We start from the raw sequence: 17,788 nt of genomic DNA on the forward strand, positions 1-17,788 counted from the left end.
TTGGCAATTAAAATTCAATGTAAATAAGTGCAGATTGATGCACTTAGGGAGTAGACATCCAAGGGAGCCGTATGTGCTAGGAAGTGAGAAGCTGATATAAACAGTCAAGGAGAGGGACCTTGGGGTGATAGCATCTAGGGATCTGAAGGCAACGAAACAGTGTGACAAGGCGGTGGCCATAGCCAGAAGAATGCTAGGCTTCATAGAGAGAGGCATAACCAGCAGAAGAAAGGAGCTGTTGATGCCCCTATACAAGTCATTGGTGAGGTTTCACTTGGAGTACTGTGTTCAGTTTTGGAGGCTGTATCTTGCTAAGGATGTAAAAAGACTTGAAGGAGTCCAGAGGAAGGCAAAAAAAAATGGTATGGGGCTTGCGCCAAAAGATGTATGAAAAGAGACTGGAAGACCAGAATATGTATACTCAAGAGGAGAGGAGGGACAGGGGAGATATGATACAGAAGTCTAACTACTTGAAAAGTATTAATATAGAAACAAATGTTTTCCAGAGAAGGGAAAATAAAAGATAAATTGAGGTTGCAGGGTGGTAGACTTAGGAGTAATGTCAGGAAATTCTTTTCACAGAGAGGGTGGTTGATGCCTGGAATGGTATAAAAAACAAAACTTAAATGGTTGCATGTGTGTTTGAATGTCAAGTGGTGCTTAGATGGCGACTCCTGCTGTGACGAACTAAAGCCAATGCTGGGCAAGCTTGTACGGTCTTGGTCCTGTATATAGCAATCCGGTTTCGGATGGGCTGGAGAGGGCTTCAATGGAAACTCCAGTAATTTGGAACAAGAGGATAGTGCCAGGCAGACTTTTACAGTCTGTGTCCCACAAATGACAAAGTGGATTTGGATAGGCTGGAGTGAACTTTGATGACAACTTCAGTAGCTGGAATCTAAGGACAGGGCCAGACAGACTTCTACGATCTATGTCCCAGAAATGCCAAACAGAGACAATGATCAAGTATTATATATCACATTCATTGTTGGTTTAATCATAAGTGATAATGAGTGCAACTGTTGGGCAGACTGGATGGACTGATCAGGTCTTTATCTGCCATCATTTACTATATTAAGCCATGTAAGCGTCTACGTGTACCAAAATAGAGCTACTGCCCAGCTACCGCGTGGCTCTTGCGGTAATTTCATTTTTGGCGCTCATCTGAAAAATAATTTTTATTTTCAGACGTGCGTATTGGGCATGTGCCAAGTGGCCTTTGATGCACATAGGTCATTACCACGCGAGTCTTTACCGCTAGGTCAATGGCTGGCGGTAAGGACTCAGACCCAAAATGGACAAGCGGTAATTTTCATTTTGCAGCACGTCCATTTTCAGCAAAAATTTTAAAAAGGCATTTTTCACAGGTGTGCTGAAAAATGATTCTGCACGTGCCCAAAACACGTGTCCCCCACTACCGCAGGCCATTTTTCAACACGCATTTGTAAAAGAGCCCCTATGTTACTCACGTTACTATATGATACAGACATTCAAATATTTGAAAGGTATTAATCTACAAGCAAATTTTTTCCAGAAATGGGAAAGTGGTAGAACTAGAGAACTCGAATTGAGGTTGCGGGGGTGCCGACTCAGGAATAATGTCAGGAAGACCTTTTTCACAGAGAGGATGGTAGATACCTGGAATGCCCTTCTGCGGGAGGTGATGGAGATAAAAACGCTAATGGAATTCAAAAACTGTGTGGGATAAACACGAAGGAGTCCTATATAGAAGGCATGAAATCAAACAAGCTTAACGGTATTAGATGGCAACACCAGTAATTTAGAAGCAAAGTCAGTGCTTGGCAGACTCTGTGCCCTGATCATGGCTGGACAAAATCAGCTTCAGTAGCTGGAGAACAAGGCCAGGGCCGGGAAGACTTCTATGGTCTGTACCCTGCAGTGGCGTAGCCAGAAATCAATTTTTGGGTGGGCCAACAGGTTGGATGGGTGGGCACTAGACAGTGGTTTACTGGTAAATGTTTAACAACAGGCTCTCTCCCTGGTCCACCTCTGCGCCCCCCCCCCCCCCCGGTCCACCTCCCCTCAAAATTGCAGAGCTGGCTATAGCCGGGGAGAGAGCCTAGGGGTGGAGGCAATGCATTATTCTCTCCAGGAAAAAAAATTAAATGATCCCAGGTGCCAATCTAATTCATGTTTAATGTGGGATAAAATGCCATAAATAAGTAAATAAATATAAATTTTTAATGTTGAGCACCTGATTCTCAAAGTGGACATATTCCAAACACTATAATGAAAATAAAATGATTTTTTTCTACCTTTGTTGTCTGGTGACTTTGTTTTTCTGATCATGCTGGCCCAGTATCCAATTCTGCTGCTATATGTCCTCTTTACTCCATTTCCAGGGCTTCCTTTCCATTTATTTCTTTCCTTTCCTCCTTTCTTCTTCATTTCTGGTCCTCCGCAGACTTGACTGTCCAGTGGATCCAGCTTCTGCCTATTTTCTCCATCCATGTGCAGTTTTCCTCCTCTCTTCTTTTCCCCTCATATCATCTCCTTCCTCTCTCTTCCCTCCCCTCCATCCATGTCAGCATTTCTTCTCTCTCCCTTCCGCTCCATCCATGTGCATCTCCTTTCTCTGTCTTCCCTCCCCTCCATCCATGTCCAGAATTTCTTCTTTCTCCCCTCCATCCAAGTGCATCTCCTTCCTGTCTTTCCTTCCTTCACGTCCATCCCAGACCAACAATTCTCTCCCTGCCCTCTCCTCCATCCACCCATGTCCAGCAACCCTCCTCTCTCCCTGCCCTCCCCTCCATGTCCAGCAATTTCTCCTCTCTCCCTGGGCCCTGTCCTCCCATCCATGTCCATCGATGCTCCTCTCTCCCCTTTGACCATCTCCCTCTCATTCCCTTTCCAGCACTCCTAGTCCCCCCTCTGTCTCTCCCTTACCCAGTCTCCTAAATTCCTCCCCCCTCTTTCACCCACTTCATTAGTCCCCCATTACCCATACTCTGTACTCACCACCCCTCCCAATCCCATCCTTCCCTCTGCTCACCAACAATAAAGAACGACAACGTGGACGCAGGCAGCAGCTCACAGGTTTGCTTCCTGTGATTTGAGTGAACGGCGACGGCTGCGCGGGGGAGTAGAAAAATATTTTCTAAATGGCTTCCAGTTCCTTCCCTCCTCTAGTCGCAGCGGTGAACTGGCGCGGGCAGCCAATAAAAGCAGAAAGCATCCAGGCTCTTCAACTCCGTCCATCCTTCGCTTCCCTGCCCTCTCAGCGCGTCCCACCCACCCGAAAGGAAATGACATCAGAGAAAGGCGGGACGCACTGAGAGGGCAGGGAAGCGAAGGATGGACAGAGTTGAAGAGCCTGGATGCTTTCTGCTTTTACTGGCGCCGACCGCGCCAGTTCGCCGCTGCGAGTCTGGAGCGATCAGATGAGCCACAGCGGGTACAATTTCTGATGCAGTGTGTGTGCGCTTGGGTGGGCGGCCGGCCGGGCGGGCCTGAGCTGAAATTGGGTGGGCCTGGGCCCACCCAGGCCCACCCGTAGCTACGCCCCTGGTACCCTGATCGTGGCTGGACAGATTAGGATGAGCTGGACTTCGATGACAACTTCAGAAGTTGGAGAAGAAGGTCAGTGCCGGGCACATTTCTATGGTTTGTGCCCTGAAAACGGCAGGACAAATCAAGAGCTGAGTTTATTTTGTAGAGCAGACTGGATGGACTGTACGGGTCTTTATTTGCCATCATCTATTACGTTACTATGTAAGCGTTACAGCCTTGAACGAGATTCTACGAGACAGGGACCCTATGCTCTCTTTTAACAGTGGTGTAACATGATCACACTTAGGTTTAATTGTGATGTTTGACTTAATTGGAAGCATCACATTTTAATCAAAGACCTTAAAGCAAGGAATTGCAATAATCAATATTGTTTATAGCTATGTAATGTATATGTGTTTGTAAAGCTTTCTGAGATAGCAAGGTCTTAACTGAGTTTAGAGAATCATTTCCTGGATATATAGGGCTCAATATTCAGAGTGATTTAAGCGGGCTCCAACCCACTTAAATTGATTTGAGCCACCCAACCACTGATATTCAGTGGCACTACACTGTGCCCATTTAATATGCTACTAAAAAAATGCAAAGCATAGCGGACGTTTTTTGTGACTTTCCTCATAATACTGAAAACATTAAACTATATATGAGTTTAAAGTAGCAAAATAATGAAAAATCTCTTACTGCAAGAACAGCTGCAATTGGGATAGCTGCATTCATAAAAACTGTAGAAAAAATAAGGAAACAGATCTGATTATTTCAATGACAAAATATCTTTACATTCAATATTCCCACTAAGCAATTGGAAGCTGCATAAGGGTCCTCCGTCAAGGTTCCTGTCAGTAAGAGGGTGGTGCTAAAATATTATGCTTTCAATTGCAAGAGACAGGCTGGACAGGCCACAGACAGGTGTGATATTTTAGCACCATCCCTCACTGGCAAGAACCATAGTGGAGGACTCTTGTGCAGCTTCCACCTGCTTAGCGAAACTTATGTACATTAGTACTTGCTTAAAATAATTTTCTATATAACAAAGAAAACGAACCTAATGTGTGCTCTGTTCTTTTATTATCTTTTCTTTATGTTATCTTTTAGCACTTTCTTTTTACTTTTTGTTTTAATGCACTGGTTCCCAAACCTGGTCCTGGAGGCACCCTAGCCAGTCAGGTTTTCAGGATATTCACAATGAATATTAATGAGAGAGATTTGCATGCACTGCCTCCTCTCATGAATACTAATTGTGGATATCTTGAAAAGCATTGAGCCTGCCATGAGTGGGAAAGCGCGGGGTACAAATATAACAAAAAAAAAAAAAACCTGACTGGCTGGGGTGCCTCCAGGACCAGGTTTGGGAAGTATCTGGTTTTTACCTTTTGAATAATGGAGTTCCTTTTCTTTTCTTCATAGCCTGTACACTGCTTAGTTCTGTTTGTCAGTTAGAGCGGTTTAGCAAATTTTAATAAACTATAAGAATAAAATGGAGGAAGTAGAGGCTGGCCAAAGGATGAACCATCAGAGCAGATGTTGCTAAATCACAATTTTATTTAGAGCACCAATCAAAGAACCGACACTGGCTTTGTTTCAGGGGGGAAAGCTGCCTGCCTCAAGGGTCACAATCAAACTCTTAGTAGAGGAGGGGTGTATAGTGGCTGGTGCAGAAATACTTGTAATCACAAAGGAAGCAAAAGAAGGCACTGGTCAGATGTAGAAGCTAAAGCAGTCTCCACATCAGTTTGGAAAAAAAAAACTGATGACTGCTTTGGCTTCTGCTTCTGACCAGTGCCTTCTTTTGCTTCCTTTGATTGTGCTCTGAATAAAAGTGTGATTTAGCAACATCTACTGTGGTGGTTCTTCCTTTGGCCAGCCTCTACTTTCTCCTGTTTGTCTGCCTTCTTGTAGAGGTTCCTTCCTGTTTGCTGTGCCTACATTAAAGAATAGCCAGAAAAATGTATAGTTATAACACAAAAAGAGAGATTGGGATAATATCCAAATCTGTGTTACGTATGTACCTGTCAATATTCAGCCAACAGCAGTCAGAGTTTTCTTATGCACTGACTGTAGCTGACTAAACAAGACCCAAATATTCAATGACAGGTCATTTCCGGACACTGGCATTGAATATACGGATCTTACCAAACTGCTGAATGCCAGAACTTATGCTGGTCCAAGTTGAAATTCAGTTGGGACCAGTGGCATAGCCATGGGTGGCTGTGCCCACCCACATTGGGCTCAGGTCCACCCAACAGCGGCACACTGCTGCAGTAGCTGGTGAGGATTCTCAAGCCTTGCCAGCTGAAGATCTCCCTGAAGGTGCCAACAAACACCCTTGCATAGCTCGGCAGTCAGTGGCTTCTTCCTGCCAGCACTATGTACATGCTCAGTTTTCACATGTGCACAGAAATTGTGTATGCACAGGGATGCCGGCGTCAACAGGTTAGGAAGCATCCGCTGATTGCCAAGCTGAGCACAGGTGTTTCTGAGCACCTTCGGGGAGAAAACGTTCAAAGAACAGCCACCAAAGTGATAAAGGGGGGGATATGATTGAGGTCTATAAAATCCTGAGTGGTGTAGAACAGGTAAAAGTGGATTGATTTTTCACTCTTTCAAAAAGTACAAAGACTAGGGGCCTGATTTACAGCGACATCCAGAAGTGACGAGTATTTATCACTACAAAGGTCTTTTTATAGACCACTGCCGTTCAGAATCTATACACTGAGAGTCTGTTGTTTTATAAACAGAAAACAAGACTCCTGAGGAAGACACCATATGTGCCAAAACACGGTACCCTGTTGAGTCATCCTCCAATAAAGTTTTTGATTCTTATTCAGCATCTCTGGTCTGTTTTGAAGAGCCTGACTCTGGTCCCACTCCTTGACTTGTCACCAAAAATAGCCCAGCAGTGAATATCTGGGCTTAGCGCCAATCGCAGGATTTAGCTGGTCTGACTCCTGCAGGCTGAATGTCATCCAGATAGACAGTATTTGGGTGGAGAGTAGGCAGGGTTCACAGTTATTTGTATAAATTATAAAGTGCAGTAATTTGTGTGTGTGTTTTAGTAGTTTAGGAATGAACACTTACCACAGTTCTCTGGCTGGTATAAATGTTTGTATCTGAATTGTAGGTGCATATTTTACCAGTTACACTAGTAGTTACACTTTCCTTTAGAGAGTAATTGCCATATGTACACCCTTTAAGCACCTAAATACAGGCGCAGTGTTATAGAAATGCCTGTACATGTGCAGGTGAGTGAATATACACATTACTGAAAAACACATTTTCTAGATGTACAAGTTAGGAACCACTCAATACAGTAAATGAGAACTAAAACAATGAAAGTCATTTAAGAAATAACTGTATTGAAATGATGTATGACTTTTTGAATCTTTTCAGGCATTAGCTAAATACAATTTTTAAAAGTAACACTGATTGGCCTTGACCAGTGGCTCAATGGCAAGTACATCTCTACCACTCCCAGACTTAACAGGCAAGGGAACAGAAGACCTGATTAAGGAATCAAACCCAGGTCTGTTCCCATTGCAGTGCCTTGTGACTCTGGGCAAGTCACTTAACCCTCCATTGCCCCAGGTACAAAATAAGTACCTGTATATAATATGTAAACTGCTTTGACTGTAACCACAGAAAGGCAGTATATCAAATCCCATCCCCTTTCCCCTTTCCTTCTGTAAGTCAGCCACTATTCATATAAAATGAAGATTCTGCAATTTCATACGGCCATCAATACTGAATATGGAAAGAAGTTGTATTCTCTGCTGTGCTTACATTTCCTCCCCCTACAATATAGAGCATTTCTATTTATACATGTCAGATGATTGATGAGAACGTAATGATGGATAAGTGGCAGATAGCAAACAGGATGTATGTTGATATTCACACCCAAAGAAATATGTATGACCTTACTGGAAAGAGATGTATGAAGTGCAAAGGTTTTGAGACTTGTAAGCTCCTTCATTCTTGTTTCCTCCACATTAGCACAAAAAATATGTTCCCATGCATACAACTTCAGCAGTTTGATGCCTTTCAGAATTTCATTGGTTCTCTTTAATCTCTCAGTAGAGTAGTCCTTTGGATAAAAAAAAATATAGTGCACGAACTAAATTACATTCCAGATACAAAAGGACATGTTTTTGAAACTCTTTCATATTTCTTTGAACCAAATATTAGCATAAATTAAACATGCACATTAACTGCACATTAAAGATAGAACAGTACTTAATTTCCTTTTTTATTGTTATATCCAAATTAATAAAAATGATTGAACAAAAAAAAAAAAGATAGAACAGTATCAAAGGTCCAAAAATGATGTTCCTAACCTAAATAACCAAAGTGCCTAAAAGGAGAAGCAGCAGTGGTGTTCCTTGGTCAGCTGCCACCCGGGGTGGATCGCCGCTATGCACCCCGTCCCCTCGGGTGCAACACCCCCCTCCCCCAGCATATCACATCCAACACCCCCCTCCCCCCGGATGCATTGCTCTTACCTCCTGGGGATGCTAGGAGCAGCCATGTGGCTGTCGGCTCCGCTGGTTCCCTGCCCAGGAACAGGAAGTAACATCAGAGGGAGAAGGGAACCGGTGGAGCTGACAGCCATGCGGCTGCTCCCTGCACCCCCCTGCAGCATGCACCCAGGGCGGACTGCCCCCATCGCCCTGCCCTCAGTACGCCACTGAGGAGCAGGACAAACCCTCTGTGGAACACCAAAAAAAGCCACAAAGGAGCAGAGGGTGACAAACTTACTTCTAGCCTGGGAGAGAATATTCAAAGGTTCTTTATTTAAAAGTATGAGAAAAATGACTCAACATGGGTCTATGTTTCGATGGACGCAGCCGCCTGCCTCAGGGGTCCAAAGAAACACTGTGTACGGAAAATAAAATAGAATGTCAAACCATGCATAAAATATATTTAAAACATAATTACAATGAATATAAGTTAAACAAAGCAGATTATATAAAACAATGTACTGAACATATTAAAAGTATAAAGTTAAAAGAAGTAGCTTATGTCATAAAAACATGTGTCATGAAAACAAAATATCATAAAAACAGAAGAGATGACTGTTAAATAAGAGATGGACATGAAAAGTAAAAACATTATGTTACACACAAAAATCTAATATAATAAAACGCACCCTCAACGTTCTGAGGACAACGTTCTGAAGCCATCTGACGTCACTCCCAGGCTGAAGGGTTCGTGGATTCATGGTGTGAAGCCTTCAAGCCAGCCAGCCGTCTCTGCCCCGCCCTCGCATCAAACGTCATGATGTCGAGGGCGGAAAAAAAAACAAACAAATCCGGAAGCGCAGCGTCAGGGAAGGAGGCGGCGCTCCCGACGTCTCTAGCCTTCCCTTCGCTGTGTTCCGCCTTCTTCTGACATCAAGGATGACGTCAGAAGAAGGCGGAACACAGCGAAGGGAAGGCTAGAGACGTCGGGAGCGCCGCCTCCTTTCCTGACGCTTCGCTGCCGGAACCGCCACGGAGGTAAATTTAAAAAGAAGAAAAAAAAAAAAAGGGATGTTGGGAGGAGAGAAGAGGGTAGCCAGTAAAGTTGAACAATGGGAGCGGGAGGGCAGGGGAGAAACGACAGCATGGATGCGAAGGGGGGGCATGGATGCGAAGGGGGGGGGAGAAGAGGGCGGGCCAGGCTGGGACATGGGAGAGAGAGGAGCATGGATGCGAGGGGGGTCATGGAAGGGAGAGAGGGGACTTGCTGGAAAAGGATGAATGGAGGCGGCAGGGGACAGAGGAGCATGGATGGGCATGGATTGGGAGGGCAGGGCTCAGGGAGAGAGGGGAATTGCTGGAAAGGGATGAATGGAGGGGCCAGGTGACAGAGGAGCATGGGTGGGCATGGATTGGGAGGGCAGGGCTCAGGGAGAGGGGAATTGCTGGATAGGGATGAATGGAGGGGACAGATGGGCATGGATGGATATGGATTGCAGGACAGGGCTCAGGGAGAGAGGGGAATTGCTGGATAGGGATTAATGGAGGGGGCAGATGGGCATGGATGGATATGGATTGCAGGACAGGGCTCAGGGAGAGAGGGGAATTGCTGGATAGGGATGAATGGAGGGGCCAGGTGACAGAGGAGCATGGATGAGCATGGATTGGGAGGGCAGGGCTCAGGGAGAGGGGAATTGCTGGATAGGGATGAATGGAGGGGACAGATGGGCATGGATGGATATGGATTGCAGGACAGGGCTCAGGGAGAGAGGGAAATTGCTGGATAGGGATGAATGGAGGGGACAGGTGACAGAGGAGCATGGATTGGGAGGGCAGGGCTCAGGGAGAGAGGGGAATTGCTGGATAGGGATGAATGGAGGGGACAGATGGGCATGGATGGATATGGATTGCAGGGCAGGGCTCAGGGAGAGAGGGGAATTGCTGGATAGGGATGAATGGAGGGGGCAGAGGAGCATGGATGGGCATGGATTGGGAGGGCAGGGCTCAGAGAGAGGGGAATTGCTGGATAGGGATGAATGGAGGGGACAGATGGGCATGGATGGATATGGATTGCAGGGCAGGGCTCAGGGAGAGAGGGAAATTGCTGGATAGGGATGAATGGAGGGGACAGGGGACAGAGGAGCATGGATGGGCATGGATTGGGAGGGCAGGGCTCAGGGAGAGAGGGGAATTGCTGGATAGGGATGAATGGAGGGGACAGATGGGCATGGATGGATATGGATTGCAGGGCAGGGCTCAGGGAGAGAGGGGAATTGCTGGATAGGGATGAATGGAGGGGGCAGGGGGGCAGAGGAGCATGGATGGGCATGGATTGGGAGGGCAGGGCTCAGAGAGAGGGGAATTGCTGGATAGGGATGAATGGAGGGGACAGATGGGCATGGATGGATATGGATTGCAGGGCAGGGCTCAGGGAGAGAGGGAAATTGCTGGATAGGGATGAATGGAGGGGACAGGTGACAGAGGAGCATGGATGGGCATGGATTGGGAGGGCAGGGCTCAGGGAGAGGGGAATTGCTGGAAAAGGATGAATGGAGGGGGCAGGGGACAGATGGGCATGGATTGGGAGGGCAGGGCTCACACTCTCTCTCTCTCATATACAATGTCTTTCTGACTCTCACTCTCACACACTCTGTCTCACACTGTATCACATTCACTCTCTATGTGCTACACAGTCACTCACACACTCGCTTGGTCTCATACACTCACTCTCACAGAGAATCTGTGTCTCACACACACTCTCTCTCTCGCCCACACACACACACTCTCTCTCACACTGTGTCTCACATACACACTTGCACACACTCTCATTCTCACACACACACTCTCTCACAAACACACTCACACCCAGACTCACTCTCTCTCTCACACACACACACTCACACTTTCACTCTGACTCTCAAACAGTCACTCTCACATACACTCTCCCAAACATACACACTCCGAGGAAAACCTTGCTAGCGCCCGTTTCATTTGTGTCAGAAACGGGCCTTTTTTACTAGTGTGTGAATAAAAATGTTAAGGAATATGCTGATTATACACTTGCACTTATACAAGATATATGGTCAAAATAAATATGCACTATTTAGGGGACATCAAATTGCACCTCTATGCCCATATGAACAGAATTTGAACCTGGTACAAAAGATGAATGTAGGTTCCAGGACAAAAGACTGCACTGGATATACTGTGAGACAAATGTAGGGATATAGTTCACATTGATGGCTGATGTAAAACATGAAATAAACATACACCGCTAAAAACCATTAATCATGATTAACTGTACAAACAAACATGCACTACTAAAAAGGACTGATCATAAATAAATATAGAATAGAAACCGTCTAAAACCAGTGTGAAAACCCAATCAAAATAGCAAACTGGTTATTGATAACCAGTTAAGATTAACCAAATAAATTTAAAAAATGGTCATGAATGAAAAAGGGTACACTGTGTCAGGCAGGCAAGAAACTGTGCCAAAAAACAGCTGCCAGAGATGCCGAGACATTCAAGGTTAAAAACACCCTCAACTGCTTCTATAAAACCACTTAACATAGCAAAAAAACTCTCAAAAAATAAAATAACATATGGTGTGCTTGTCAGGCTCTCAAAACAGCTCTCAATGCACAGCCACAATGAAGGGCAAACAGGAAAAAAACTGATGACACCACACAATTAAATAGGCCTAACATGAATGATGTATGAATTCATAAATAAAAATGAGATCATGAATAAAAATGAGATCCTGTTTATAAAGGGTTAGGCTATCGAGATGGCTATGCCGTTTCTGTAATAACCGGTTAAAAACGTACCCAGTTAAAGTAGACTGGAAAAAACAGTCAGTTAAGATAAAAACTGGTTAAAAGAAAATGTGTAAAAAAAGATAAAATATTTAAAAATACCATAGATTGCATCAATCAATTAGTGGTGTCTCTCTTTTAATGTCTCTATAAAAAGTAAAAATAGAATAAAATGTGAATGAAAGGAACTGGATAAAAAAGATGTGCACACAGGTAAGCACATTAAAGAAAGGGTTTGTAATCTATCTCTAAATTGAGACTCTGGGGTGCTAGGGTTCTCATGTGGAAAATGGTTGGTCTTCCTGTAGGAGGTGCTTATCAATGTTGCCACCTCTCCAAAATGTATGAAGGACCTTGAAAACAAGTCTTGAATTGTATTATTCTGTGCATACCAGTGTTCTACTAGTGGTGCGGTGGTAATGTTGTGGCTTATACAACTCTTGTGTACCATTATGCGAGTTTTGATAGCTCTTTTGGTTTTCCTTACATACAAAAGCCCACATGGGCACATAATGATGTAAATGACTTGCGTTGTCTGGAAATCAGAGGAGTGTTTCAAGTATAGACGTTTCCTATTTGCAGATGGATGAAAGTAGAGCTGTAAAGTGGGTGTGGATAGACACTTCATCTTCCACAACATCTATGTCCAATGAATGAGTATTAGTAACTGGATCTGGCAAAGCTGAAGGGACAATCTTCTCTTTTAGATTTTTACCTCTAAATAGGGTATTACCAAAATTTTGATCTTAAAACAGTCATGGCCTTCAAGAATATGCCAGTTTTCCCTTATAATTTTCTGGACCTGTGTTGCTATATGCGAGTACCTGAGTGTGCACATGACAACTGGTGGCTTCTTGTTTGGTGAGGAGATACTTCTAGGTTTATTGATGGCCTTTACAAATCCAAATTGGATTCAACTTTGTGGATAACCTCTTTGGGTAAACCTCTTTTTCATGATAGTGGATTGATGTTTGAATTCATCAAAGTCCAAACAGATCTTCTTCAGACATAAAAATTGACAAAAATGTAAATTACACTTGGGTTATGAAAACTGGAATAAAATAGAAAGGCATTTTTATCTGTAGGCTTACGACATAGAGCTGAAACTGTACTCACCCTTGCGATGAGTAAATCTAAAAAATTAATCTTGTTTGCATCATGTTGCATTTTGAATGTTAATTGTGGATCTTTCTGGCACTGCCACCTCTCCACAATAAAAAAAAATGTTGTTAACGTAGTCTTTATAAAAGATGACATTTGACTTATAAGAGTGATTCTGCAAAAAGATCTCTTCAAAGTGTGTAACGTATAAATTGGCTATGTCTTGCGCCATTGCTGCCCCTATCACAGTGCCACAGATCTACAAATAAAATTTGTTCAAAAAACAGAAGTAATTTTGGGTAAGAGCTATCATGGCTAGAGTCAGTAGTCTGATCATGAAGAGGTGAGTTTATGACTTGTAATGCTTCGAACTGTAGAATGTTAGTGTACAAGGCATGTATGTCGAGAGTCACCAGGAGCACGTCTTATAAATCAGTATCCAGTTCGTCTAGTAAATTGATCAAATGTCCAGCATCTCTGAGGTAGGAACTAATATTGGGTACTATAGGTCTCAAAAAGGTGACCACAAATACTGACAGAGGTTGTAATATGGAGCCTTTGCCCGAGATGATAGGTCTCCCTGGCAGATTGGTACTAGATTTTTTGATTTTGGGTAATGTGTATAAAGTAGGCATGACAGGATGTTCAACAATCAAAAAATCCTTCTCTTTGGTTGTTAGAAATCTTCTCGAGGATGCCAGAGTGTTCTATTATGCGAGTTTTGATAGCTCTTTTGGTTTTCCCTACATACAAAAGCCCACATTGCCAGAGTGACAATTTCTTTAATATCTTTCTGTAGAGAGGTGGTGGGGTCAGATTTCAAAACTATATAATATTGTGTGCCACTCAGTGGCATAGCTATGGGTGGGACTGGGTGGGCAGAGGCCCACCCATTCTTGGTTCAGGCCCACCCAGCAGTGGCACCCCACATCAGCATCTCTCCTCCTCCGCAGTGTCCCAGCATCTGACTGCCCGAACCCCATCCTTCCCTGGTTTACCTCACAGGCATCCCCAGTGCCTGCAGTGATTCAATTATTGCTGCCTGCAACGGCCCTGCAGTCTTCTATCAGCCCAGTCCCACCCTCGCTTTCATCATTTCCTGTCTGGCGGGACCTGGCCAAACCGATGGAAGCCTGCGGAGCCAGTACAGGCAGCAATAATTGAATCACTGCATGCACCTGGGATACCTGTAAGGTATGCCAGGAAGGGACAGGGTTCAGTGATGGGCAGTCAGATGCTGGGACGCCATGGAGAAGGAGAGATGTTGATGTGGGGTAAGTGAAAAAATCTATAATTTTTTATACCTCAGGGGGGAGGGGGAGGGGGAGGTTGTGGAGTGCTGTGTCGTGGAAGGGCCCATCTAAGTTTGCTCTGGGCCCACCCACAATACTGGGCCTGGCTATGCCACTGGTGTCACTCAGCAGTTTTTCTATTTCTGCAATGTAATTGTTTCTGTTTTATACCATGATACCCCTACCTTTTTCTGTTGGCTTGATCACTGTTGAGAGATTGGTGGCTAAGGCTTGGACAGCTGCATCTTCCTCCCTGGAAAGGTTATAGAAGTGCTCTTTGTTCTTTTTCTCTATCATAGATAACTCTCGTTGGATGCATGTGCTGAAGGCATTAATCAGAGGGTCCACGGGGCCAGGTGGAATCCACTGTGAAGGCTTCTTCATGACAGAAATATCAATTTAAGGTGTAGGATGGTTAGAGAAGGCTTAAATGATCTGTAGCTTATGGGTAAATTGAAATAAATCCACTAGTGAAAGAGAGAGCGGAAGAAAAAATGGCTAAAGATGTAAAGAGAGGTGACAAGACCTTTTTCAGATATATTGGAGAAAGGAGAAAAGATAGGAATGGGAGATGGAAAGATAATGAGAATGGTTATGTGGAGAGTGAGGAGAATAAAGCGAATGTGGTAAACAATTACTTCTCTTTGGCGTTCACGGAGGAAAATCCTGGTGAAGGACCGCGGTTGGCTGATGAGTGAATATCTGGGAATGGAGTGGATACTGCGCCATTTACAGAAGAAAGGGTTTATAAACAGCTTGAGAATCTAAGCTATGGGGCCGGATGGGATACATCCCAGGATACTGAGGGAGCTCAGAGAGGTACTGGTGGGACCTCTTAAAGATTTATTTAATAGATCTTTAGAGACAGGAGAGGTTCCGTGAGATTAGAGATGAACAGATGTGGTCCTCTTCACAAAAGTGGAGACAGGGAAGAAGTGGGAAACCACAGACCGGTAAGTCTCACGTCGGTGGTAGGGAAAATAATGGAGTCGCTGCTGAAAGAAAGGATAGTTAACTTTTTAGAAGCCAACGGGTTATAGGACCCGAGGCAAAATTGCTTTACCAAAGGAAAATCCTGCCACACGAATCTCACTGACTTCTTTGACTGGGTGACAAAGGAAATGGATGAAGGCCGTGCGATAGATGTAATCTACTTGGATTTCAGCAAAGCCTTTGATACGGTCCCCCACAGAAGACTCATGAATAAGCTGAAAGGGCTGAACTTAGGATCGAAAGTGGTGAACTGGATAGAAAACTGGTTGACCTACAGGTGGCAGAGGGTGGTGGTAAAGCTCGGAGGATAGGATGGTGAGCAGTGGAGTTCCTCAGGGGTCAGTGCTGGGGCCCATTTTGTTTAATATATTTGTGAGAGATATTGCTGAAGGGTTGGAAGGAAAGGTTTGCCTTTTTGCGGATGACACGAAGATAGCCAATAGAGTGGATACCCTGGAGGGGATGAGAAAGGATCTCCAAAAGTTAGAAGAATGGTCGAGGGTCTGGCAGTTAAAATTTTTTACAGCCCGTACTACAGGAGATTCCATCTTATTTAAAGGATTCGACGGATCTACTACAGACATTGGACACCATAGATTTAAGTGTATATATAACAACTGTATACTGGTAACAATGGACATTCAATCTTTGTATTCTAATATACCACAACCAGCAGCATTACAGATCCTTGATTTATATATTCACTAGAAAAAAGGCCCGTTTCTGAGAGAAATGAAACGGGCGCTAGCAAGGTTTTCCTCGGTGTGTGTATGTTTGAAAGAGTGTGTGTGAGAGAGAGTTAATGTGTGAGTGTATGTGTGTTAGAGTGTGTGTGTGTGAGTGTGTGAATGTGACACAGTGAGAGACAGAGTGTGTGGTGGAGAGTGTGTGAGAGTGAGAGAGACACTGTGTGTGTGTGTGTGAGAGAAACCTCCCCTCCTCCCTCTGTGTGTTCGCAGGACCCCTCCCCCCCCTTCTGGTGCCCCTGCTGTCAGGTGTCAGCCCCCCCTTCCCCCCCCCCCCCCCCCGGTATGCATAATAGGTAAAAAAAAAACACAAAGAAAAAGAAAGCTTTGCATCTCCCTGGGAAAAAAGATGTGCTTGAAAAGTGTTGCTAAGTACATAAGTACATAAGTACATAAGTACATAAGTAGTGCCATACTGGGAAAGACCAAAGGTCCATCTAGCCCAGCATCCTGTCACCGACAGTGGCCAATCCAGGTCAAGGGCACCTGGCACGCTCCCCAAACGTAAAAACATTCCAGACAAGTTATACCTAAAAATGAGGAATTTTTCCAGTCCATTTAATAGCGGTCTATGGACTTGTCCTTTAGGAATCTATCTAACCCCTTTTTAAACTCCGTCAAGCTAACCGCCCGTACCACGTTCTCCGGCAATGAATTCCAGAGTCTAGTTACACGTTGGGTGAAGAAAAATTTTCTCCGATTAGTTTTAAATTTACCACACTGTAGCTTCAACTCATGCCCTCTAGTCCTAGTATTTTTGGATAGCGTGAACAGCCGCTTCACATCCACCCGATCCATTCCACTCATTATTTTATACACTTCTATCATATCTCCCCTCAGCCGTCTCTTCTCCAAGCTGAAAAGCCCTAGCCTTCTCAGCCTCTCTTCATAGGAAAGTCGTCCCATCCCCACTATCATTTTCGTCGCCCTTCGCTGTACCTTTTCCAATTCTACTATATCTTTTTTGAGATACGGAGACCAGTACTGAACACAATACTCCAGGTGCGGTCGCACCATGGAGCGATACAACGGCATTATAACATCCGCACACCTGGACTCCATACCCTTCCTAATAACACCCAACATTCTATTCGCTTTCCTAGCCGCAGCAGCACACTGAGCAGAAGGTTTCAGCGTATCATCGACGACGACACCCAGATCCCTTTCTTGATCCGTAACTCCTAACGCGGAACCTTGCAAGACGTAGCTATAATTCGGGTTCCTCTTACCCACATGCATCACTTTGCACTTGTCAACATTGAACTTCATCTGCCACTTGCACGCCCATTCTCCCAGTCTCGCAAGGTCCTCCTGTAATCGTTCACATTCCTCCTGCGACTTGACGACCCTGAATAATTTTGTGTCATCGGCGAATTTAATTACCTCACTAGTTATTCCCATCTCTAGGTCATTTATAAATACATTAAAAAGCAACGGACCCAGCACAGACCCCTGCGGGACCCCACTAACTACCCTCCTCCACTGAGAATACTGGCCACGCAATCCTACTCTCTGCTTCCTATCTTTCAACCAGTTCTTAATCCATAATATTACCCTACCTCCGATTCCATGACTCTGCAATTTCTTCAGGAGTCTTTCGTGCGGCACTTTGTCAAACGCCTTCTGAAAATCCAGATATACAATATCAACCGGCTCCCCATTGTCCACATGTTTGCTTACCCCCTCAAAAAAATGCATTAGATTGGTGAGGCAAGACTTCCCTTCACTAAATCCGTGCTGACTTTGTCTCATCAGTCCATGTTTTTGTATATGCTCTGCAATTTTATTCTTAATAATAGCCTCCACCATCTTGCCCGGCACCGACGTCAGACTCACCGGTCTATAATTTCCCGGATCTC

At 44.5% G+C, this 17,788-nt stretch overlaps 1 protein-coding gene across 1 annotated transcript in view; it reads right to left on the reverse strand.

Annotated features, from left to right (window-relative positions):
• Positions 1-17,788, reverse strand: part of ABCC9 (ATP binding cassette subfamily C member 9) — a 454,126-nt gene that overhangs the window by 273,800 nt on the left and 162,538 nt on the right. Inside the window, 2 exon segments of the mRNA XM_030214004.1 lie at positions 4,210-4,250; positions 7,444-7,606. Coding sequence (XP_030069864.1) covers positions 4,210-4,250; positions 7,444-7,606 — 204 coding nt within the window.

The sequence above is a fragment of the Microcaecilia unicolor genome, chromosome 9 (genome assembly GCF_901765095.1).
Source record: "Microcaecilia unicolor chromosome 9, aMicUni1.1, whole genome shotgun sequence".
Lineage (NCBI taxonomy): Eukaryota > Metazoa > Chordata > Amphibia > Gymnophiona > Siphonopidae > Microcaecilia > Microcaecilia unicolor.